Source organism: Schistocerca piceifrons, chromosome 4 (assembly GCF_021461385.2).
Source record: "Schistocerca piceifrons isolate TAMUIC-IGC-003096 chromosome 4, iqSchPice1.1, whole genome shotgun sequence".
Classification (NCBI taxonomy): Eukaryota; Metazoa; Arthropoda; class Insecta; order Orthoptera; family Acrididae; genus Schistocerca; species Schistocerca piceifrons.
The window spans coordinates 189,860,070-189,885,253 of NC_060141.1; the positions used below are offsets into that span (position 1 = coordinate 189,860,070).

The following is a 25,184-nucleotide window of genomic DNA, read 5'->3' on the forward strand; positions in this document are numbered from 1 at the left end:
AGTTTAACTCGGCATGTGATCTATGGAGCCATGCAGTTACCTGTTGCCTGCTACATCACAGCAGTTTCAGCGTCAATCCACTATAGTTGATCTCCACGACGCATCTGCAGTGTCTCAGCAGATCCACAGTAGTTCACTGCAGCACAAAGTTAAGACATCGGGTGAGATGTTCTAGTCAAAATTTGTGATAAATATTATGATTTGTTCATGTTGTTGTTGTTGTTGTGGTCTTCAGTCCTGAGACTGGTTTGATGCAGCTCTCCATGCTACTCTATCCTGTGCAAGCTTTTTCATCTCCCAGTACCTACTGTAACCTACATCCTTCTGAATCTGCTTAGTGTATTCATCTCTTGGTCTCCCTCTACGATTTTTACCCTCCACGCTGCCCTCCAATACTAAATTGGTGATCCCTTGATGCCTCAGAACATGTCCTACCAACCGATCCCTTCTTCTGGTCAAGTTGTGCCACAAACTTCTCTTCTCCCCAATCCTATTCAATACTTCCTCATTAGTTATGTGATCTACCCATCTAATCTTCAGCATTCTTCTGTAGCACCACATTTCGAAAGCTTCTATTCTCTTCTTGTCCAAACTATTTATCGTCCATGTTTCACTTCCATACATGGCTACACCCCATACAAATACTTTCAGAAATGACTTCCTGACACTTAAATCAATACTGGATGTTAACAAATTTCTCTTCTTCAGAAACGCTTTCCTTGCCATTGCCAGCCTACATTTTATATCCTCTCTACTTCGACCATCATCAGTTATTTTGCTCCCCAAATAGCAAAACTCCTTTACTACTTTAAGTGCCTCATTTCCTAATCTAATTCCCTCAGCATCACCCGACTTAATTAGACTACATTCCATTATCCTTGTTTTGCTTTTGTTGATGTTCATCTTATATCCTCCTTTCAAGACACTGTCCATTCCATTCAACTGCTCTTCCAAGTCCTTTGCTGTCTCTGACAGAATTACAATGTCATCGGCGAACCTCAAAGTTTTTATTTCTTCTCCATGAATTTTAATACCTACCCCGAATTTTTCTTTTGTTTCCGTTACTGCGTGCTCAATATACAGATTGAACAACATCGGGGAGAGGCTACAACCCTGTCTTACTCCCTTCTCAACCACTGCTTCCCTTTCATGTCCCTCGACTCGTGTAACTGCCATCTGGTTTCTGTACAAATTGTAAATAGCCTTTCGCTCCCTGTATTTTACCCCTGCCAGCTTCAGAATTTGAAAGAGAGTATTCCAGTCAACATTGTCAAAAGCTTTCTCTAAGTCTACAAATGCTAGAAACGTAGGTTTGCCTTTCCTTAATCTTTCTTCTAAGATAAGTCGTAAGGTCAGTATTGCCTCACGTGTTCCAGTGTTTCTACGGAATCCAAACTGATCTTCCCCGAAATTGGCTTCTACTAGTTTTTCCATTCCTCTGTAAATAATTCGTGTTAGTATTTTGCAGCTGTGAATTATTAAGCTGATAGTTCGGTAATTTTCACATCTGTCAACACCTGCCTTCTTTGGGATTGGAATTATTATATTCTTCTTGAAGTCTGAGGGTATTTCGCCTGTTTCATACATCTTGCTCACCAGATGGTAGAGTTTTATCAGGACTGGCTCTCCCACGGCCGTCAGTAGTTCCAATGGAATATTGTCTACTCCGGGGGCCTTGTTTTGACTCAGGTCTTTCAGTGCTCTGTCAAACTCTTCACGCAGTATCGTATCTCCCATTTCATCTTCATCTACATCCTCTTCCATTTCCATAATATTGTCCTGAAGTACATCGCCCTTGTATAGACCCTCTATATACTCCTTCCACCTTTCTGCTTTCCCTTCTTTGCTTAGAACTGGGTTTCCATCTGAGCTCTTGATATTCATACAAGTCGTTCTCTTATCTCCAAAGGTCTCTTTAATTTTCCTGTAGGCGGTATCTATCTTACCCCTAGTGAGATAGGCCTCTACATCCTTACATTTGTCCTCTAGCCATCCCTGCTTAGCCATTTTGCACTTCCTGTCGATCTCATTTTTGAGACATTTGTATTCCTTTTTGCCTGTTTCACTTACTGCATTTTTATATTTTCTCGTTTCATCAATTAAATTCAGTATTTCTTCTGTTACCCAAGGATTTCTACTAGCCCTCGTCTTTTTACCTACTTGATCCTCTGCTGCCTTCACTACTTCATCCCTCAAAGCTACCCATTCTTCTTCTACTGTATTTATTTCCCCCATTCCTGTCAATTGCTCCCTTATGCTCTCCCTGAATCTCTGTACAACCTCTGGTTCTTTTAGGTTATCCAGGTCCCATCTCCTTAAATTCCCACCTTTTTGCAGTTTCTTCAGTTTTAATCTACAGGTCATAACCAATAGATTGTGGTCAGAGTCCACATCTGCCCCTGGAAATGTCTTACAATTTAAAACCTGGTTCCTAAATCTCTGTCTTACCATTATATAATCTATCTGATACCTTTTAGTGTCTCCAGGTTCTTCCATGTATACAACCTTCTTTCATGATTCTTAAACCAAGTGTTAGTTATGATTATGTTGTGCTCTGTGCAAAATTCTACCAGGCGGCTTCCTCTTTCATTTCTGTCCCCCAATCCATATTCACCTACTATGTTTCCTTCTCTCCCTTTTCCTACACTCGAATTCCAGTCACCCATGACTATTAAATTTTCGTCTCCCTTCACAATCTGAATAATTTCTTTTATTTCATCATACATTTCTTCAATTTCTTCGTCATCTGCAGAGCTAGTTGGCATATAAACTTGTACTACTCTAGTAGGTGTGGGCTTCGTATCTATCTTGGCCACAATAATGCGTTCACTATGCTGTTTGTAGTAGCTTACCCGCATTCCTATTTTCCTATTCATTATTAAACCTACTCCTGCATTACCCCTATTTGATTTTGTGTTTATAACCCTGTAGTCACCTGACCAGAAGTCTTGTTCCTCCTGCCACCGAACTTCACTAATTCCCACTATATCTAACTTCAACCTATCCATTTCCCTTTTTAAATTTTCTAACCTACCTGCCTGATTAAGGGATCTGACATTCCACGCTCCGATCCGTAGAACGCCAGTTTTCTTTCTCCTGATGACATCCTCTTGAGTAGTCCCCGCCCGGAGATCCGAATGGGGGACTATTTTACCTCCGGAATATTTTACCCAAGAGGACGCCATCATCATGTAATCATACAGTAAAGCTGCATGCCCTCCGGAAAAATTACGGCTGTAGTTTCCCCTTGCTTTCAGCCGTTCGCAGTACCAGCACAGCAAGGCCGTTTTGGTTATTGTTACAAGGCCAGATCAGTCAATCATCCAGACTGTTGCCCTTGCAACTACTGAAAAGGCTGCTGCCTTTCTTCAGGAACCACACGTTTGTCTGGCCTCTCACAGATACCCCTCCGTTGTGGTTGCACCTACGGTACGGCTATCTGTATCGCTGAGGCACGCAAGCCTCCCCGCCAACGGCAAGGTCCATGGTTCATGGGGGGGATTTGTTCATAGTGAACATTATTAAGAACTGACATTATAAATTGTGTGTAGTGTGAGAATTCAGTGCCAGATGTTGTGATTTCATGATCATGGTTTTGCTAACAGTCTCTGTCAGTCACTATATGTAAAATGCCAACTGAAGCACAGGGAGTTGATATGACAGCTTTACTTGTAAAACTTGGGAGATGCTCAAGGCACAACGGGACAGTAATAATAATAAAAATTAGAAGAAACTGTTAAAGCATAAGAGGAAATAATAAGTAATAAAGTAGAGGAAGCAGTAAGTAATAAACTAGAGGGAACAATAAATATGATTAAAATACAAGGAACAAGGATTACTACTTTAGAAAATGTCATAAGTAATAGACTAAGGATTCTCAAACTGAAGTAAATGGGTAGAGAGACTTAGTACGTAAGAAACAGAGTATCATGTTAACAAAATTCAAAAGATTTAAAAATAATTTATAAAGAAATCTCAGATACTAAGTAAAGAGTAGATGTATTAGTACAAGGCAAGGCATTTAATGAAATTTCAAGTCCATATACTACATTGTCTAGTTTGGAATAGTGATTGTAGGAATTTGTAGAACAAAAAGTACTTGAGAGGATTGATTCCTCTATTCTTACACCCAGTTCTACAGGTGAATCTACTATTAGTGAGCAAGAGTTACAAAGATGATGGAAAGACATAAAAAAACACAGCAAGCCTTAAAGTGGGGAAAAAAAACCCTAATGTAACTAGTGAAAGTAGTTCAGGCAAATGGTTGGGTGAACAACAGTTATGGACATGAATGAACTCGGAACAATTTCTCAAGTTTATACCAGATGGGGTGTTATCAAGATCTTTGCCTAAAAACTGGGAAGACCATTACTTGATTGAAGATGCACTTGGATGAGGAATAGCCCATTCTGAAGATTTTATGTCTTGGGAATACTTTACAGAAAAGTTTAATAGTCAACAACGAAACAGGAAGAGCTGTTTGTACTGTTGTCAGGTTTCCAGCTAGGTGCAGTCATTCTTGTAACACAATATTTCAGCAATATACCCTGGTGTCATCTGCTGGTGCTACATGCAGAGTGAGCATCTTTGCTACATCCCACCTCCTTTATACTCTTTATCATTCCCAACCCCTTGCTCCACTGCCTGTCATACACTGCAACAGATGGAATGGTGGGGGATAGTGCTGTCAGATACTGGGCACTAACTTTGGTCCCTCAATACTCCAGTGGCATGCATCAGGCACAGAAGTCACTCCTGGTGGATAGTATGCTGGGATTGAACCCAGTGTCTGTGTCGATCAGCCATTCGTATTTCAATAAGCTCCTTCACAACACAGTTCCAGAATAACAAGGATGTCTTAGCACTTCTGTTTCCTCATGCTTCATGAAGTCCCCTACAGCCATGAAGTGCTCTGAAGCCACAGATTCTGTTGGTTGCTGAAGTTCAGGGTGTCTTCTGTAGTCCTTGCACCTTTCTTCAATTTTCTGTACAGTCTCCTTGATATATTTTGTACCACATTTACATGGAATATGGTAAACACCTGGTTTATGGAGCCCAAAGTCATCTTTCATCATACCTAAAAGGGGACATGTTTTAAGAGATGGATGGAAAATGCATTTAATGTTACATTGAGCCAGGATTCTCCCAATTTTGTTTAATACTTTGTCAGCCTATGGCAGATATGCATCGTCTTCTCTTCGTTGTCATATTCTGTCTGCTGGGCTTGTAATTTCTGCCTGAAAGCATGTTTTTCTTGGAAATGCACTTAAGATGGTTAAGCTCCATTGGTAGGCTTTCTTCTTTTGATATTTCATGGGCCCTGTGCATCATTGTACATAGCACACCTTCACGCTTTGAAGGACAATGGCAGTATGGTGGTACAAATCTGTGTAGTGGCTTTCCTGTGCACATTGTGTCCTATAGTGCCATCCATTCTGCACTTGATGAAGACATCCAAGAAGGTGAGTTCACCATTTTCTTCCATCTCCATGGTGAATTTGATACTAGGGTGCAGCGAGTTCAGATGTTGAAGAAACTCATGAAATCTTTCACTCCCACGTGGCCACATCACAAACATATCATCAGCATATCTGAAAAAGCATGTTGGCTTCAGTGCCACTGTTTCCAGGGCTTTCTCTTCAGAATTCTCCATAAAAAGGATTGCCACAGATGGTGACACACAGGGCACCCCGTGGCACTGTCATCCGGTTGTTGATAATAGTCGTGACTGAAGAGAAAGAATGTTGATGTGAGGACAAATTTGAAGAGGTTAGTCATTGTCAGGTTGAATTTCGCCCTGATCAAGCTGACAGACTCAGAAGTGGCAATCTGGTGAAGAAGGATACCACATCGAAGCTCAACGTAATGTACTGGTCATTAAGGTGTAGTTCTTGGACCTTGTGAATAAAATGTACAGAATTCCTGACAGTTATCAATGTAGGGGCTTAATACTGCTGTTAGATGTTTCGCCAGCCTGTATGTTGGTACACCTATGTTGCATACTATAGGATATAGAGGTACATCCTATTTGTGAATCTTTGGTAAACCATATCTTTGACCATGAGATGTTGCTCCACCAAGGCTTGTAGCTGGCTTGGTAGCTCGGCGTGTTTGGTCAGAGGATTGGCTGCCCTCTGTAATAAAAAAACCAAATGAATAGATCAATGATTAACTTGAATGGGTGTCACGTGACACGCTCCCTGACCAAATGCAACAAACAATAATGAACAGAGCATTAAAAAATGGTTTATGGCTTACCAAAGATTCACAAATGGGATGTAGCTCTATGTCCTGTAGTGTGCAACATAGGCACAAACATCTGACAGCAGTATTAAGCCCGTATGTCGATAAACTCAGGAACTTCGCACATTTCATTCAGCAGGTACAAGAACTACGCCTCTGTGACTAGGATCTTACAGTGAGCTTTGATGTGGCATCACTCTTTACCAGAATGTCGCATTCTGATTCCCGCAAGTTGATCAGGGAGAAATTCAACCTGACAATGACAAATCTTTTTGAATTTGTCCCCATATCAACATTCTTTCTCTTCAGTGGCGACTTTTATGAACAAATGGGAATGGCACCACTGTGGGGTGCCCTCTGTCACCCATTGTGGCAAATGTGTTTATGGAGGATTTTGAAGAGAAAGCTGCACTGAAGCCAACATGCTTTCTTCATATATGTTGATGACATGTTTGTGGTGTGGCCACACGGGAGTGAAAGACTTCAGGAGTTCCTCCAACATCTGAACTCTCTGCATCCTAGTATCAAATTCACCATGGAGATGAAAGAGAATGCCAAACTCACATTTTTGGATGTCTTCGTCACGTGCAGAATGGATGGCATTAAAGGACACAGTGTGTACAGGAAAGTTACCCACACTGATTTGTACCTCCATGGTGTCAGCTGCCATCATCCTTCACAGCTTAAGGGTGGGCTACATCATTGGTACAAAGGGCCTGCACAATATTGTACGAAAAAAAGCCTACAGAGGGAGCTTAACATCCTTCAGCATGTTTTCAATAAGAACAGATATGATGAGACATAAAACTGACATGCTTTCAGGCAGAATGTACAAGCCCAGCCGACAGGAAATGACAAAGAAGAGAAGACAATGGTGTATCTGCCTTACACAAGCAAAGTGTCAAACAAAATTGGCATAATCCTAGCTAGATGTAACATTAAATGCATTTTCTGTCCATCTCCCTAAGCAGGTGCCCTATTACGTATAGTGAAAGATGACTTGGGGCGACATAAACCAAGTGTTTACCGTATTCCGTGTAAACTCAGTGAGGCATATATCTGGGAGACTGTACGGACAATCAAAGAAAGATGCAAGGAACACTGCATGGGGACTCTAAGAAATACAGGAAAAGGAAGTGCTAAGACAGACCTCGACATTTTGGGACTGTGTTCTGAAGAAGGCTATTGGTATATGAGTGGCTGATGGGTTGATCAACAGACACTCAGTTCATTCCCAGCAAAACTTGGGACCTAGCAGTCAGCCAACTAAAATCACAGTGTTGGCCGGGAGCAGGTGACAGGAGTACTGGGAGTCTCGGTTTGACACTCAGTATCTGGGAGCATTGTCCCCCTATCCCCCACCCCACCCGTCGCGGAATGCGACCAGCAGTGAAGGAAGGCTAGGGGTCGGTACAGGTATGAAGGAGGCAAGATGCGGAAAAGACACTCATTCTACAAGTGACACCTGAAGATGACACTAAGATACACAGTTGAAATATCATGTTAAGAAGATGACTGCACACAGCTGGATGCCCGACAACAGTACAAACAGTTGATTCACAGGAATAGCCTAATATCACACAGCAAGAACTAACATTACAACTTTTAGGCCTCAAGTATTATAATTGTTCATGGGGGTACGAAAGGAAGTACATTGAATGCCATTCAGCCTGATCAGAATATTTAGAGAATCCACTGGATGAAAACATTCAAGTGAAAATATTAATTCGGCAACTTTCTTATTGTGTATACATGGGCTGGACAAATATTGATGAACTGTTAACTGTTGCTGGAGGACTAGATCGGTTGAACAAGGAGGGAGATGAGTACACCTGTGGAAGCAACATTTTAAATAATAATAGTGAAGATAATAAATAGCTTAACAGAAATGTAAGGAGGTAAGAAGGTAATTAATGCCTCATAAGTATAAGTAAACAATGTAGTAACAATAATGCATGGCACCCAGAACCACAACAAACGAGAATACAAGTGTTTACTCCCAGCACTACTATTTACATAGACAGCAGCAAGACATAGACAGCAGCAAGAACCAAAGTATGACATACTCCAATCAAAGCTTGGGGAAGGCTGATTACCCTATTGTAGTGATGGGAAACGGGGAACATCCTATAACAAGGTCCACTGTCTAAGATGTAACGTTTTTGCAATAGGCCCATATGCATAAAACCTTATTGTTTTGTGCAAACTATGTCAATGAAAGTGTGGTTATTGAATAAACAACAATTTACAGAAGAGGAACCGATTGAACCGGTAGTAATAAGAACTGTGGGACTTAGACAGGTAGACTTTTATATAGATTCAGGGAGTGAAATGTCTTTGGTGTTGCAAGAACTAATAGACTCCATTAAAAGTAAATGTCATTGTCATATATTGCTGCCAGTAAGTGGAGTACTTGTTATCAGGATCACTGGGACTAAAGGCAGAGCAATTAAAGAGGAGATGAGATGAACAGTATGTATAAATAATTTTAGGTTTATGCAAACTCTATTAGTAGCACCTAATGTACTTTCACCTATGTTGTTAGGGATTGATTGGGTGATAACCTATAAAGGAAAATTATTGTTGAATAACGAACTATTATGTTGGGAGTATGAACAATGTCATGAAGTACCATTAAGATGAATTATTCACTTAATATAGAAAATGAAACTATTAATGTTTATTTAATAGCGAAAACTGAAATTGTTAGCAAGGAAGAAAATGCAGCAGAATGAGAGATAAGGGACAATCTCTGGCAACGAAGAGCTTACAAATCCAATGTATTAACCAAATAGCAGAAGGAGGAGCTATGTAATATTTTTGAATCTTTTTGTGATGTATTTTCTGATAAACTGGGAGTGATCGGGAACTAAGTATGTCATTTCAAAATTAAGAATAGAGAACTGTTCTTTTATAAACCTTGTCCAACCCCATTAGTTTTAAGAATGGCAGTTCAAGACTAACTAGATAAAATGGTCAAAAATAAAATTATAGAAATGAGTCTTCGCATTTACAACACTCCATTACTAATTGTAAGAAAACTTACAAAGAGGGGTACACCTTGTGTTAGACACACATATACTAAATAAACACAAGGAACAAAAGATGAATGAGTTGCATGTATTGATGATTTCTCAGCAAAATTTGAGCATTGAAGATATTTTGGTTCAGTGGATTCAACTGAACTTGGTGTATGTGAAGAATTTAGAAAATACACAGCATTTCTATATGATAGTAAATTGTAAATTTTGACTTTTATCTTTTGGATTGAACATCTCAGTTTTGGCTTTTATAAGAGCACTCTATGAAGCACTACGGAAGGAATTGCTACAGGAGTTAATAGTATATGTTAACATTTTGATAGTATCTTAAATGTGGGATGAGCATTGTAGAAGAATAGTTAAGACTTTAAAGAAATTCCAAGAAAAAGATGTTGTTATGAAATTACTGAAATCTCGCTTTGGAAAGGAAGAATTCGAATTCCCGGGACATCCGGTTGATGTACATGGGATACAACCTGGTCCGGAACAGATCAAACAGTTGAGGAGTGAATGAGATTTTCACTCTGCAGCGGAGTGTGCGCTGATATGAAACTTCCTGGCAGATTAAAACTGTGTGCCGGACCGAGACTCGAACTCCGGACATTTGCCTTTCGCGGGCAAGTGCTCTACCGACTGAGCTACCCAAGCATGACTCAGGCCCCGTGGAAGGTAGGAGACGAGGTACTAGCGGAATTAAAGCTGTGAGGATGGGGCGTGAGTCGTGCTTGGGTAGCTCAGTCGGTAAAGCACTTGCCCGCGAAAGGCAAATGTCCCGAATTCGAGTCTTGGTCCGGCACACAGTTTTAATCTGCCAAGAAGTTTCAATTGAGGAGTGTTTGAAGGCACAGAATATAAAGAACTTTTGGTCATTTCTGTGATTAGCAGTCTTTTATTGCAGATAAATAAAAGGACAAGCCATGAAGGATCAAAGATTGTTATACTTATTGAAAAAGAAATCAAAGTGGATACGGCATGAGGGTACGTCAAGAAGAATTTCAGAACATTAAGTTATCCTTGATGAATGCATCCATGTCGAAACATCCAAGATTAAATTAACGCTTCAGACTAGCAACTGACAAATAAGAATACAGAATAGCATGTGAATTGTTTCAAGAGGAATGGCACTCTAATGTAAGAGAACATAATAAAGTAGCTTTTGCAAGCCACAGCTTAAGTAAACACAAGCTAAACTACACAGCAATAGAAAAAGATGTACATACAGTTATGTGGAGTATTCAGACACTTCAAACATTAGGCTGGGGATCTAAAATATTCATTTATTTGGGCCATCAAGCACTAATATTCTTGATGGAGAGCTGATTGTTGTTTAGAATATCATATAGAAGTCATCGACATCAAAGGGTCACAAAATGTCATCCCAGATCACTACCTAGACTGTCTGTAGGTATGAATTACATGGAGTGAACTAGTGGACCAGGATGATTTTCACTATAAATTTTCTGTGGTTAAGTTGCACTAATGATGAAGTAAGAAAACTGGCAATAGGAATTTAAAAAGATGTTGAAATGGATAGTTAGTTTAGTCATAAAATAAGCAATCCTAAACTGACACTAAAAGCAACAGAGGTCAAACCACTGTGGTTGTGGAACAAGGATACATTGTTCTGGAGAGCAAAAGAAGGTAAGTCATCCTGGAGGTTGTGTATTCTACAAACAGTAGAGAACGATTTTATATGGTATATTCACAGAGGCTGCGGACATTATGGTGTAAGAAAATGTGTACAGCATATGAATAAGTTTGGTGTAAAGTACTCAAGGATAATTAATAATTTTAGTGCTATCAAAGCACAGAAACACTAAGGGACATAACCAGTAATAAAAGACCTGAGGAAGGTGGAAAAATGCAGATAGTAATAAACCAGAAAGCGTTAATGATAATGGAGTGTAACTTCTTCCAAAAGTAGTGTTAATACTAAGGGACATAACCAGTAATAAAAGACCTGAGGAAGGTGGAAAAATGCAGATAGTAATAAACCAGAAAGCGTTAATGATAATGGAGTGTAACTTCTTCCAAAAGTAGTGTTAATACTAAGGGACATAACCAGTAATAAAAGACCTGAGGAAGGTGGAAAAATGCAGATAGTAATAAACCAGAAAGTGTAAATTATAATGGAGTGTAACTTCTTCCAAAAGTAGTGTTAATACTAAGGGACATAACCAGTAATAAAAGACTTGAGGAAGGTGGAAAAATGCAGATAGTAATAAACCAGAAAGCGTAAATTATAATGGAGTGTAACTTCTTCCAAAAGTGGTGTTAATGAGTAAGGTGAAATACTTTGTACAGAAATGGAAAAATTATGGTTCAGTGTACCTAATACAACACAGATATTTTGGGGTAAGTGGATCCAAAGAAGAGAAGGAGGTCTTATGCCCAGGTCAGATGTATTCATGGGTGAAATGACCTGTACCACTTTTTATTAAGAAATAATGGCTAAGTGGACATATGAAACAGTTAACTTACACCACAGGTTGGGTACATCCAAAAGAGGAATGACCTGTACCACTGTAGTGAAGGGACAGTGGTAAAAGGAACACATTGTATATCAAATGGAAGAGTAAGTGTTAAGTATCCACCTGTAGAATGATGTGTATACCAACCTGCATAAGGAATATGTTCACATTGAAGCAACGTTCTCCCAAACAGATTAATGTGATATGGAACTGATTGATTGTATTTGCGCAATTTGAGTATGTTTATAGCTCGATTTAACGATGCGAGCATCTTACATTGGGTATAGTTAAACATATTGTTGATTCCAATGTCAGAAATAGTTCATCAGGCATATAAATGAAGTAGATGAAATAGTTTATGTACTAAGTCGGCACAAAACACAGGTACATCTGCCAAGACATACACCAAATGAAGTACGATAATAAATGTCTGCCAGCTGTGGGGCTAAACTGAAATAAAATATTTGGTTAAATCCATTATTTATTTATTTATTTATTTATTTATTTATTTATACATCAAGTTCCATAGGACCAAATTGAGGAGCAAATCTTAAAGGTCATGGAACGTGTCAGTACATGAAATTACAACATAAAAGTAATAACAGATAAAAATAAAATGTTTATGAACCCAAAAAAGTCAGGCCATAAGTTTACTTAAACACAATCAACAATACAACAAGAATCAGCTGAATTTTTCAAGGAACTCCTCGACAGAATAGAAGGAGTGACCCATGAGTTCAGTTTTGATTTGAAAGCGCGTGTATTACTGCTAAGGTTTTTGAATTCTTGTGGTAGCTTATTGAAAATGGATGCAGCGGTATACTGCACACCTTTCTGCACAAAAGTTAAAGAGTCCAATCCAAATGAAGGTTGGATTTCTGCCGAGTGTTAACTGAATGAAAGCTGCTTTTTCTTGGGAATAAGTTAATATTGTTAACAAGAAATGACAGTAAGGAATATATATATATATATATTGAGAGGCCAATGTCAAAATACCCAGACTCGTGAACAGGGGTTGACTAGAGGTTCGTGAACTTATACCACTTATTGCCTGAACCGCCCATTTCTGAGCCAAAAATAGCCTGAACCGCCCATTTCTGAGCCAAAAATGTCCTTTTAGACTGGGAAGAGTTACCCCAAAATATGATACCATATGACATAAGCAAGGTAGTCTACTATTCATGTCAAAGTATCACTTACTTCAGATACCGTTCTAATAGTAAAAGTTTTTGAACAAGATCCTGAACGTGGGTTTTCCACGACAGTTTACTATATCCTCTGAACACCTAGAAATTTGAACTGTTCAGTGTCACTAATCATATGCCCATTCTGTGAAATTAAAATGTCAGGTTTTGTTGAATTGTGTATTAGAAACTGTGAAAACTGAGTCTTCCTGTGATTTAGCGTTAGTTTATTTTTTACAAGCCATGAACTTATGTCATGAACTGCACTATTTGAGACCGAGCCAATGTTGCACACAACATCCCTTACCACCAAGATAATGTCATCAGCAAACAGAAGTATTTTACAGTTACCCATAATACTAGAGGGCATTTCATTTATATAAATAAGGAAGAGGAGTTGCCCCAAAACTGATCCCTGGGGCACCCCCAATTTGACTGTACCCCACTCAGAACCTACATCACAGCCATTCTCAACACTGTGAATAATGACCTTTTGCTGTCTGTTGCTAAAATAAGAGGTGAACCAAATGTGAGCTACTCCCCGTATTCCGTAATGGTCCAAGTTCTGGAGCAATCTTGGAGGAAATAAGGAAACTCAGGGAAAATGGAGATAAATGATAAAATACAATAATGTCTAACTAAGGAGCAAAGTCCAAATAATTTTCAATTGTATAAAGGGACAGCAAATTTGAAATAGAATGGTATAATTGTTAAGTATAAGAAATATAAACGTAAACAGTATTAGTTAATGAATTCACAATAAATACTAAATGAATTTAAAGGAATCTTTATGCAGGTCCCTAAATGACATAACTTGACTTAATAAAACATAAAATATTTAAAAATTTTGTGAAGAATTATTGTATTGTGAATGAGGTAAGAATTTTTAAAAATTAAGTGTAGAAGCACATCTTTCATCTCAATGAGAGGATATGAAGTGTGACATGTCATGTTGGGAATGAGATGTCCCACTCCTCTGCTCTCCTTTGGCCGACAAAAGATGCTCATTAGTTAAGTGAGAAGCACCACACTTGTGGGAGGTGTTTTATGGTCTGTGCAGATCAGAGCTGTACAAATCCTGTGCTACTATCGGCCAGTCACAAATGGACGCTTTTGGGATCGAGTCGTCTGCTCTGTGGTACTGTGGGTGAATGGCATGAAGAGAATGTAACCTCCATGACATCAAAGAAATGTTCATCAGAGAAGAAAATTTGATTTTGAAATATATAGCTACAAATTGTTACTGTCTTGGTGGACTCTAATAGACATACATTCTCTGTCTGACTGGGATACATGCAAATGTAGTTGATCTGTCATCATCTCGTCTTGTATACCATAGGCAATAGAGTTCTGACTGTCTTGGTTTGTTATTCTAGTAGATACATAGAACAGCAGAAATATCTTTCAGCATCTGTTGACACAAAATGAGTAGTAGTCCACTGAGAAGAGCTGATCCATGGTTCAAGGGGCACTGGTTGGAATGACCCTTTTGGCACAAAAAATATGACAACCCATAAATATATTGCAAGTACTTTGAAGAATTAACCCGCAAAAATTCTACAGAACAACCAGTGCATTTTTGCCAGTCAACACTTATCACCAAGATAGAAAAAGTAGGAAGAAACATTTCACTTTAGTGGTGACCTCCCTGTCAGGGGTAACGTGCCTGGTCACATCTGCTACTGATGCTGCTGCAGTGACAGCTATTGCTGCCAGAGTTCCATAAACTTAGGGTCCATAGCACATTAACTGGAGGTGAACATGTCGCCATGAACATGATAGGGTAAGAACTCATTGCCCCCAAAATGTCTGCACTGGATACGAATGCGTAGTTGATGAACAAAGCCCAGGTTGTTGTGAGCAGAGCACTGTTAACACCAAGAACGTAAGCCAGGAAGTCATGTCCAGAGGAGGGTGGATATTCGAATAGTAGCTGGGCAAGATTTTACTGAGCTCATACAGCATGCTAAACAAGACGTGGCCGTGGCTGCTCCTTAGATCCGAGCTGCTATCAGCCTTGCCTAAATGCGCCTGTGATCATGGCTGTGTTGGTGCCTGACAGATGACAGCTGTAATGCCTCTAACCTGCTGTCAGTTGCATCTGCTGGGGGAGGGATATTAAAGTCCTCATAACTGTGATGGAGAACGTATAATTCACATAAATAGGATAGTGATCTCTCAACTGTGAGAATATTAATTCCATTGTTCAAAAAAATGATTTGCTTCTAGGTCAGGAGCTGGCTTTGCAGCAGTTACCACTGATTTAGTAGGAGAAAGTTGACAGTTAATCAAATGTTATTAAGAGAAAACGAAGAAACATAAAAAATGATTTCACGATTTCAAGAACCCAGTCATATATTTCACTGAGATTTACTTGCACCATTTTACAAGGAAGGCATTGCATTCATGTCCAATTCATTATTAATATTCAAGTTTCAAGATAAATTTTGTGATTAGCTCAATGATATTAACTTGGAACTTCAAAAAATTGCCTATAATTAGATTAATCCTAAATCTCCCACAAAACACTGTTCAGTGGTTAATAAGCATCTTATTGTAACGTGTAAGATTATCACCTGCTAAACTTTTCTTCATATAAAGAAGAATAGCATTAACAGAGAGGAAATTGACATCACAAAGCTCAGTACAAAGCAGAATTGTACTCTCTTATTAAATGTGACAAGGTAATGTTTGAAACGTTGAACATTGATGGAAATCACGTTCGAACATAGACATTCATTTCTTAGATTACCACCTTATTATTCCTATTTAAACGCTTTCAACTTTTGTGGGTTATACCAAAATAATATTTATGAAAGAAGAATGATACATCTGCACTCGATAGCACATTGAAAATTGTGGATGCACAGTTTCATCCAGTGGCTAAAATAGGAGTAGGCTTCACATCATAGTCACATTTATAAATGTGAAGATTACCTGTCTGATGAACAAATGTTGATGACAGAACAATTTGTTACCAATTTTTCAGGTAAACACTAGTAATGACAATGATAGTGGTAGTGGCAATGATGACAGAAGTAACACATTTAATTTAATGCACAACCTAACAGTCATTTAAATTGAGACTGATGTGAACTGAATCTGGCTTCTATATTCTTACAGTGTGAATTATAGCATTCGTCTACCTCTTTGGCATTGCAGTCCTTGATTGGCCTTGGCCTGCTCAACAATCTTTGTCCATAAACTCTGTTCTTAGCTTTTTCCTCTAGCTTCTGATTTCCATTTTAATACAGGTGTCCTACTCATTGGTCCTCCAATTTGCTCTTGGTCACTCCTTCTTTCTGGTGGAATACAAGCTTCCTTTCGTTATTATTTGGAGCGTCCTGCCGTTTGTCATCCTCATTTTTTATACAGACGATAGCAAGGGCATGCACCATTCCTTCCACACAAAAGGCTACTGACTACTGCTGGCTTGGATTTCTTTCCAGATCTGACTGACTATATTTACAGTCATTAAGTCATTAAATTTGTGTCACCATTTATATATCTGCTTTTTAAATATCATTATGACCATAATGCCGGAATTATACAATTTACTTTCATTGGTTATATTCTGCCAGCACCTAGAAAGTAGTGTATATGTATGTTGTTGATATTTTTATAGTTCTCTTCTCTCTCTCTCTTTTTTTTTTGGTAAGTCAGTTTGGATACAGATAACAGAAATGTTTGAAAGATATTTTCAATTTCTTGGGCCAGTGGTACATGTCAGTCAGGCACTCAATTGAACAGTGAACCAAAAATGTAAATGCTAAATTAAAAGCTAAGAACCCTTAAGGATATGAAATAAATAGTGGTGGTTATGATCTCAGTTTTACAAACAAACTCCCATACCACCTGGTTACACTTTAACAGCAGATGGGGAGAGAGGTGCACATGTGTTAATATTCCTTGAAAATTAAACATTTTTTCTGGGATAAGAAGTAAGATAAATTGCAGTTATTCCATTAGTATTTATTATGAATCAGTGTTTGACTTATTAAGCTCATGTTAGGTGTCGATCTGAAATGGTTCTACCAAGGGACAGTGGAAGAATGCATTAAAATAAAATTGAATTTTTTACTAAAATAGAAATTTATTACACTATATTACATATTTTCACAACTTTTATGTGATGTTACAGTTTACTAATTTTATTTTAGGTTTCAAATAAACCAAAGTATAAGGTGGTGGTTGTCAAATTAAAAACGTCACCAGATGTATCCCAGGATCTACAGATATCTAAAGCATTGCAGTTGCTGAAGACCGATGCGAATGAAGCTGAAGCAACAGAGAATGCTGAGGGTGTGCAAGAGTAAGTTTGTTGCAGAATAATATCTTCCTTTTTTCAGTTGCCTACATGCTACCTATGTTTAATTTATGTCATTAGACTGAACCTTAACTTTTTTTTTCTCATTTTGAAGCTGATGGCAACTATCAGACCGATAGTACATCAGATTAATTTTGTACTCTGTACTTGAAGAAGAATGAGCACTGAATTACTTACTGCCATCTATTCTTGCTACTATCATACACAATTATACACAGTATAAAACAGTCACAATAGTTCCAAGAAAGTAACATACAAAATTCATTAATGTACAAAGAATTTCAGATGCTCCCTACTTGTGTTGCTTTTTTAGACTGTGACTCACACTATCATTTGACTCCACTTTTTCATCTTATTAATAGAGTTAGTTCTGGTGTAAAATTTACTCTAGCAGTAGAAATAAATAACTCATACGCTGCATTCCTTGCACATCTTAGTTGACTATAAATCAGACAGCTATCTTGGGTAAAAGCAGGCAAAAAGGAATACAAACGTCTCAAAAATGAGTTCGACAGGAAGTGCAAAATGGCTAAGCAGGCATGGCTAGAGGACAAATGTAAGGATGTGGAGGTTTATCTCACTAGGGGTAAGATAGATACAGCCTACAGGAAAATTAAAGAGACCTTTGGAGAAAAGAGAGCCACTTGTATGAATATCAAGAGGTCAGACGGAAACCCAGTTCTAAGCAAAGAGGGGAAAGCAGAAAGGTGGAAGGGGTATATAGAGGGTCTATACAAGGGCGATGTACTTGAGGACAATATTATGGAAATGGAAGAGGATGTAGATGAAGATGAAATGGGAGATACGATACTGCGTGAAGAGTTTGACAGAGCACTGAAAGACCTGAGTCGAAACAAGGCCCCAGGAGTAGACAACATTCCATTAGAACTACTGACGGCCTTGGGAGAGCCAGTCCTGACAAAACTGGTCCATCTGGTGAGCAAGATGTACGAGACAGGCGAAATACCCCCAGACTTCAAGAAGAATATAATAATTCCAATCCCAAAGAAAGCAGGTGTTGACAGATGTGAAAATTAGCGAACTGTCAGTTTAATAAGTCACAGCTGCAAAATACTAACACGAATTATTTACAGACGAATGGAAAAACTGGTAGAAGCCGACCTCGGGGAAGATCAGTTTGGATTCCGTAGAAATGTTGGAACACGTGAGGCAATACTGACCTTACGACTTATCTTAGAAGAAAGATTAAGGAAAGGCAAACCTACGTTTCTAGCATTTGTAGACTTAGAGAAAGCTTTTGACAATGTTGACTGGAATACTCTCTTTCAAATTCTAAAGGTGGCAGGGGTAAAATACATGGAGCGAAAGGCTATTTACAATTTGTACAGAAACCAGATGGCAGTTATAAGAGTCGAGGGGCATGAAAGGGAAGCAGTGGTTGGGAAGGGAGTGAGACAGGGTTGTAGCCTCTCCCCGATGTTGTTCATCGGGAGCAAGCAGTAAAGGAAACAAAAGAAAAATTTGGAGTAGGTATTAAAGTCCATGGAGAAGAAATAAAAACGTTGAGGTTCGCTGATGACATTGTAATTCTGTCAGAGACAGCAAAGGACTTGGAAGAGCAGTTGAACGGAATGGACAGTGTCTTGAAAGGAGGATATAAGATGAACATCAACAAAAGCAAAACGAGGATAATGGAATGTAGTCGAATTAAGTTGGGTGATGCTGAGGGAATTAGATTAGGAAATGACACTTCAAGTACTAAAGGAGTTCTGCTATTTGGGGAGCAAAATAACTGATGATGGTCGAAGTAGAGAGGATACAAAATGTAGACTGACAATAGCAAGGAAAGGGTTTCTGAGGAAGAGAAATTTGTTAACATCGAGTATAGATTTAAGTATCAGGAAGTTGTTTCTGAAAGTATTTGTATGGAGTGTAGCCATGTATGGAAGTGAAGCATGGACGATAAATAGTTTGGACAAGAAGAGAATAGAAGCTTTCGAAATGTAGTGTTACAGAAGAATGCTGAAGATTAGATGGGTAACTTATGAGGAGGTATTGAATAGGATTGGGGAGAAGAGAAGTTTGTGGCACAACTTGACTAAAAGAAGGGATCGGCTGGTAGGACATGTCCTGAGGTATCAAGGGATCACAAATTTAGCATTGGAGGGCAGCGTGGAGGGTAAAAATCGTCGAGGGAGACCAAGAGATGAATACACTAAACAGATTCAGAAGGATGTAGGTTGCAGTAGGTACTGGGAGATGAAGGAGCTTGCACAAGATAGATTAGCATGGAGAGCTGCATCAAACCAGTCTCAGGACTGAAGACCACAACAACAACAACAACAACAACAACAACAACCACAACAACCTTGGCTATGCTCTTTATAAAATCTATATTGATACACAGGCTAAAGAGTGTCTGTAGACTGAACTATGTTCAGGGAGAACAAGTATAAGATTTTGTTTAGTTATCAGCTGTTGAGTGTATCATGAAGAATAAATCAATCATAGCCCTACCACTCTGTAGCAGTGTGTACAGGCAAACAGCATCTGATCGGTCTGATATGTAGGTTTTCTCCAGAAAATTGATGATTTTCGCAATGAGGAAGAGTCATGGGCTATATGTTCCCATTCTTTATAATTTGCCCCATGAGTTACACAAATCCATGGAACAGAATGTTCGGTTGTCAGAAAACACTCAACCAAGTGTTCATCCTGCTTCAAGAGCTCAAAAAAAGTTAAGCACAAAATTCAATTTTTTTCTGATTGTGTTTTCTGAAATCATTCCTTGTGAATGCTGGTAATGCTTCCAACTAGTACGTCTTGTCTATTATTAAATTTTGTAAAATTTTTAAACTGCTTGAAATTTTGTGACATATTAAAACCCTGTGCCAGACCTATCCTCAACTTGGGACCTTTGCCTTTTGCTGGCAAGTGCTCTACTGACTAAGCCATCCAAACAGGACTCACAACCAATCCTGAAAATCTCTTTTCCACCAGTATCTCTTTGACCTTCCAAATTTCACATAAGTTCTCTTTCTTATCTTGCGAGTTAACACTCCTGGATGAATGGATAAGCCACAGCTTAGGTGATTGTTTGCCCAGTAATTCACTCTATAGTGAAAGCTGTGGCTAAGCTAGGAGAAGAGGTTGATTTGATTTTGACAGGGAAGCTAAAACAGTTTAGGTCTAACCCGCCACTGCCCGCATCGAAACAGAGTTTATTCTGCGGTATCACTCCCTGTATATCTAGTAAAGCCAACCAATGCCCTTAAATAGTGCAAGGAGTCCCTTTACCAGTTTTTTGTTAGACACAATTTCTTCAGGTCTAGTTGTCCCGAAGATTCTGTATCTTTGGCTCTCCAGTGCCATGCATTTGAAGGTTAGGTGTGATGCAGTTTCTTCACCCTCATCACAGATCCTACATTTAGGGTCTTCTTCCATTATACCCATTGTTTTTTTTTAAATTCCCATGGCTGGTCATCATTTCAGTCATGAGTTTGATCTCTTTCCTGTTCAATCCCAGGATTACAGAGCATCTTTTAAAACATGGCTTGGGCATCATTGCCTCACCATGTTTTTGTTGATGGACCTTGGTCCAATATTCTACGTGCTGTTTCGTAAGCCAGTTCCGTAGTTCTAGTTTGATGATAGCCTTGGTGATTGTCCGACTATACAGGGCTATTACAAATGATTGAAGCGATTTCATAAATTCACTGTAGCTCCATTCATTGACATATGGTCACGACACACTACAGATACATAGAAAAACTCATAAAGTTTTGCTAGGCTGAAGCCGCACTTCAGGTTTCTGCCGCCAGAGTGCTCGAGAGCGCAGTGAGACAAAATGGCGACAGGAGCCGAGAAAGCGTATGTCGTGCTTGAAATGCACTCACATCAGTCAGTCATAACAGTGCAACGACACTTCAGGACGAAGTTCAACAAAGATCCACCAACTGCTAACTCCATTCGACGATGGTATGCGCAGTTTAAAGCTTCTGGATGCCTCTGTAAGGGGAAATCAATGGGTCGGCCTGCAGTGAGCGAAGGAACGGTTGAACGCATGCGGGCAAGTTTCACGCGTAGCCGCAGAAGTCGACGAATAAAGCAAGCAGGGAGCGAAACGTACCACAGCCGATGGTTTGGAAAATCTTATGGAAAAGGCTAAAGCAGAAGCATTTCTTAAACGGGAGATTGGAAAACCGATGGATCGGTCGTGGTGGAGATCATGATCAATAATTCATGTCATGGCCTCCACGCTCTCCCGACTTAACCCCATGCGATTTCTTTCTGTGGGGTTATGTGAAAGATTCAGTGTTTAAACCTCCTCTACCAAGAAACGTGCCAGAACTGCGAGCTCGCATCAACGATGCTTTCGAACTCATTGATGGGGACATGTTGCGCCGAGTGCGGGAGGAACTTGATTATTGGCTTGATGTCTGCCGAATCACTAAAGGGGCACATATCGAACATTTGTGAAGGCCTAAAAAAACTTTTTGAGTTTTTGTATGTGTGTGCAAAGCATTGTGAAAATATCTCAAATAATAAAGTTATTGTAGAGCTGTGAAATCACTTCAATCATTTGTAATAACCCTGTATATAATCTTAGACCTCATTGCAGGAGCTGCCAGCGATTTTAGGGCTGCCTGGCTACCTGAATAGATGTAGATGCTACGGTCCTTGTAGCACCTACACATATTCTCCTCCACACGTGCCCTGATTGCAGTAATTTCAGTTTGAAATACCAAGGCCAGTTTTCCTAGAGAGATGATGCTCTCCAGTCTTGGCTGAACTCCGTACACCCCTGCCTCAATGCCTTGGTCTGATTTCAACCCATTGGTGAACCAAACAGTGTCCTACATGTGGTGTTGAACTGTTTTTTCCCACTGCTCCCTACTTCCAATTATTATATTGTAAGGCATGTTGAAGCAGTTGGGAGTTGTTATATAGTCGGCCGGCATTTCCCCAGCCATTCCCGTATTTACCTCACTCATCATCTTAGTGTGTGATTCTGCATATCGCGATGAGATCCAGTTTTTACCAGTTTTAAGTCTGTATGCCCCAGCTGCTGCCTACATCTTGACCCAAAGGTGTAGTGGAGGCATGTCCAGCATGGTTTCATCCCAGCAGTTGGTGTGCTGCCATCTCTGCCTGTTATGGCTAAGCAGGCCGGTTTCTGCACCTTCGCAAGCTCCTTAGCTGCAACCCGCTGTTCTACCTTCTTCCACCACACTACGGCCCCGTAGGAAATCCTAGGTCTAACCACTGTGGTGAATATCAAGTGCATACCTGTGGCTGGGGCTTAGGCCCCAGTTTTTACCACAAGCCCTTCTGGTACTCACTAGAGTACTTTTCACCTCGGAGCAGATGCTCTTAATGTGAGGGTTCTATGTTAGTTTCTCATCTAAGGTTATCCCTAGATATTTCACTATCCCCTTCACAGATAGTATTTCATCGAAGAACTTTAGATTCCAACTTGAGTGTTGGATATGCCTCTTAGTGAATGGCACCACAATAATCTTCTTAGGATTAACCCTCAGATCCTGTTTAATGCACCAGTCTTGCACAATGTCCAATCCTCCTTGCGCCATATTTCTAAATGTGTCAGTTAATTTGCCAAATATTACTATGACAAGGTCATCTGCATATCTTTGGCAAAAGCATTGTCTGGAATTTAGTTCCTCAATGAGTTCGTTAACCACTAGATTCCACAGTAAAGGGGACAGAACTACTCCTTGTGGGCAACCTGTAGTGGTGTTAATTACCATCTTTTCATTCATCATGTAGCCTATACCTTTCTTCCACTAAGCATGGCCCTGGCCCACCTGCATATAGTGGTCCATAGGTCATGTATCTCTGCTGCCCTTACCCTGAAATCGAAGGTCATGTTACTGAAGACCCCTTCGATATCCAGGAAGATGCAGAGGGCTATTTCTTGGAAGTGAAGTGCTTTCTCCACCCTCCCAACAAGGAGAAGAGGTACTGGCAGAAAAAAAAAAAAAAATTGAGAGTGCAGCTTGGATAGTGCAGTTGGTAAAACAGTTGGCCATGAAATGCATACTTCTCTATTTCAAATCCTGGTCTTGCACAAAGTTTTAATCTGTCAGGAAGTTTGAAATCAGCACACACTACCCTACAAAGTAAAAATTCATTTTGTGAACAGTCCCTTAGGACAGCAGTCAGCAACTGGTGGACTGTGATCCAGGTCCAGATCAGAGAAGGTCAAAAACAGGCCTGCCAAAATATTTTAAAAGTATAAATTACTGTACTCAATTATTATAATTTTTTTTTTTTTTTTTTTTTTTTTTAGATAACGGTTCGTTTGAGTGTCACTCTTATAATTTTTTTCTCATTGTGTACAATTAACTGCTGAATAATTAGAATTATTAATGGTTAGTTATAGGTAGATTAAATATGTAGCTGCTATGCTATGCAGCGCAGGAAGGTCCACGGAAGAGCGGGGGTGGAAGGGGGCATGCTTGCCAGCTAGCACAGTATGTTACGTCGATCCACATAAAAGCTCTGTGCACATGAATGCAACACATGTATTTATTTAATGGATGAGGGAATTTTATAAATCGATTTCAGACTCTGGCAACCACTGAAAACTTTATCAAATTGGAGATGGCATATTCATTTACACACCATTTTTGTGCTTGTAACTTGAACAATAGCTTAATGCTACTTTATGAAACTTTGGGCAAGTTCACTCAGTTGCAGAGATCTTTGACAGTGAAGCACCTCCTTTGCTTTGCAGTTCTTTTGGGGTGCAGCTGGGTACACTGTGACACTGAAGTAACTCCTTTGTGGTGCAACAGTGCCTGCTGTGTGACGTGCGCTGGTATTTTTATAAAGAACGCAACTAAATATAGTCCACAAATATTATCGCCACTTAGTCAGTAGTTGTTGCAATCTCATACAAAGCGTTTTGTTGTAATTGAGGCTTATAACGTTTCTTTTGCATCGATGTGGACCTAAAAAAGTGTAAAGTTGATAGTGAAAATAGGAAGTTTTTGACTGGGGGGACTGAACAATATTGTTTTATGCTGCCTGATAGGCCTGGAGCTATTGCAGTATGCCTCATATGCAACAGAATTGTCACTACAAAAGTCCCAATTTAAAGCAATGCTATGAAAGAACTCATCAGAAGTTCATTAAAAAAATTTCACTGGGTTGTGAAGCTCATCAAGGAAACCACCAGACATATCTAGCCTCTTACAGAAAAAGCACAGCCTTTCTAATTCGCTCTATGAGCAAGTAAGAAAAATCTGTAGAAGCGGCAATGCATGAGTGTTGGATGCTTAACAAACACCAGAACCTGTCCTCAGACTCTGAGTTAGTAAAAAAAAAAGTTGGAAGTAGCAATGGCACTTATTGAAGAGAAAAAGAGGTTGTTGATGCAATTCAGGGTATTCCAATTGTTGACAAGAAGTAATACAGGAAGAACTGAAACTTTGGCTTCTGAAAATAAAAGTAGTTTACTTGAACTTCAGCAGAAGGCGTTTTGTTATACCATAACACTAGATGAATCATGCAACATTGTTGATGAAGAACAAATATGCATTTTCGTGTGGTTTTTGGATGTTGAATGTAAAGAATTTAGGGAAGAATTGCTAACAGTATTGCCATTGAAAGGCAAGACTCACGGAGAAGATTTCTCCAAGATTTTAGATGACTTGTGACAAAATCAAACTGTTAGTTATGATAAAATGGTGTCTCTTTCAACTGATGGGGTCCCAGTGATGATCTGCAAAGAAAAAGGGCTAACAAATGGAATCTAAGATGATAATGCTGTGTGACTATATTATCAGTGCATAGTTCACCAGGCAGCCCTTTGTGGAAAACGTAGTGTAACTCTGAAAGAAGTAACAGACAGGTTGATCAAGGTGATTAATTTGTAGAGGTCTCATTCTACTCTGCAGAAAAGACAGTTCAAAGAGTTTCTTTCTGAGTGTGA

The 25,184-nt window shown here is 39.3% G+C and overlaps 1 protein-coding gene across 4 annotated transcripts in view; it reads left to right on the forward strand.

Annotated features, from left to right (window-relative positions):
- LOC124795243 (zinc finger protein 250-like) overlaps positions 1-25,184 on the forward strand; it is a 182,907-nt gene that overhangs the window by 127,427 nt on the left and 30,296 nt on the right. For all 4 annotated transcript variants that reach the window (XM_047259173.1, XM_047259175.1, XM_047259176.1 and 1 more), the window contains one exon: positions 17,100-17,251. In XM_047259173.1, coding sequence (XP_047115129.1) covers positions 17,100-17,251 — 152 coding nt within the window. The remainder of the gene's footprint in view (positions 1-17,099; positions 17,252-25,184) is intronic.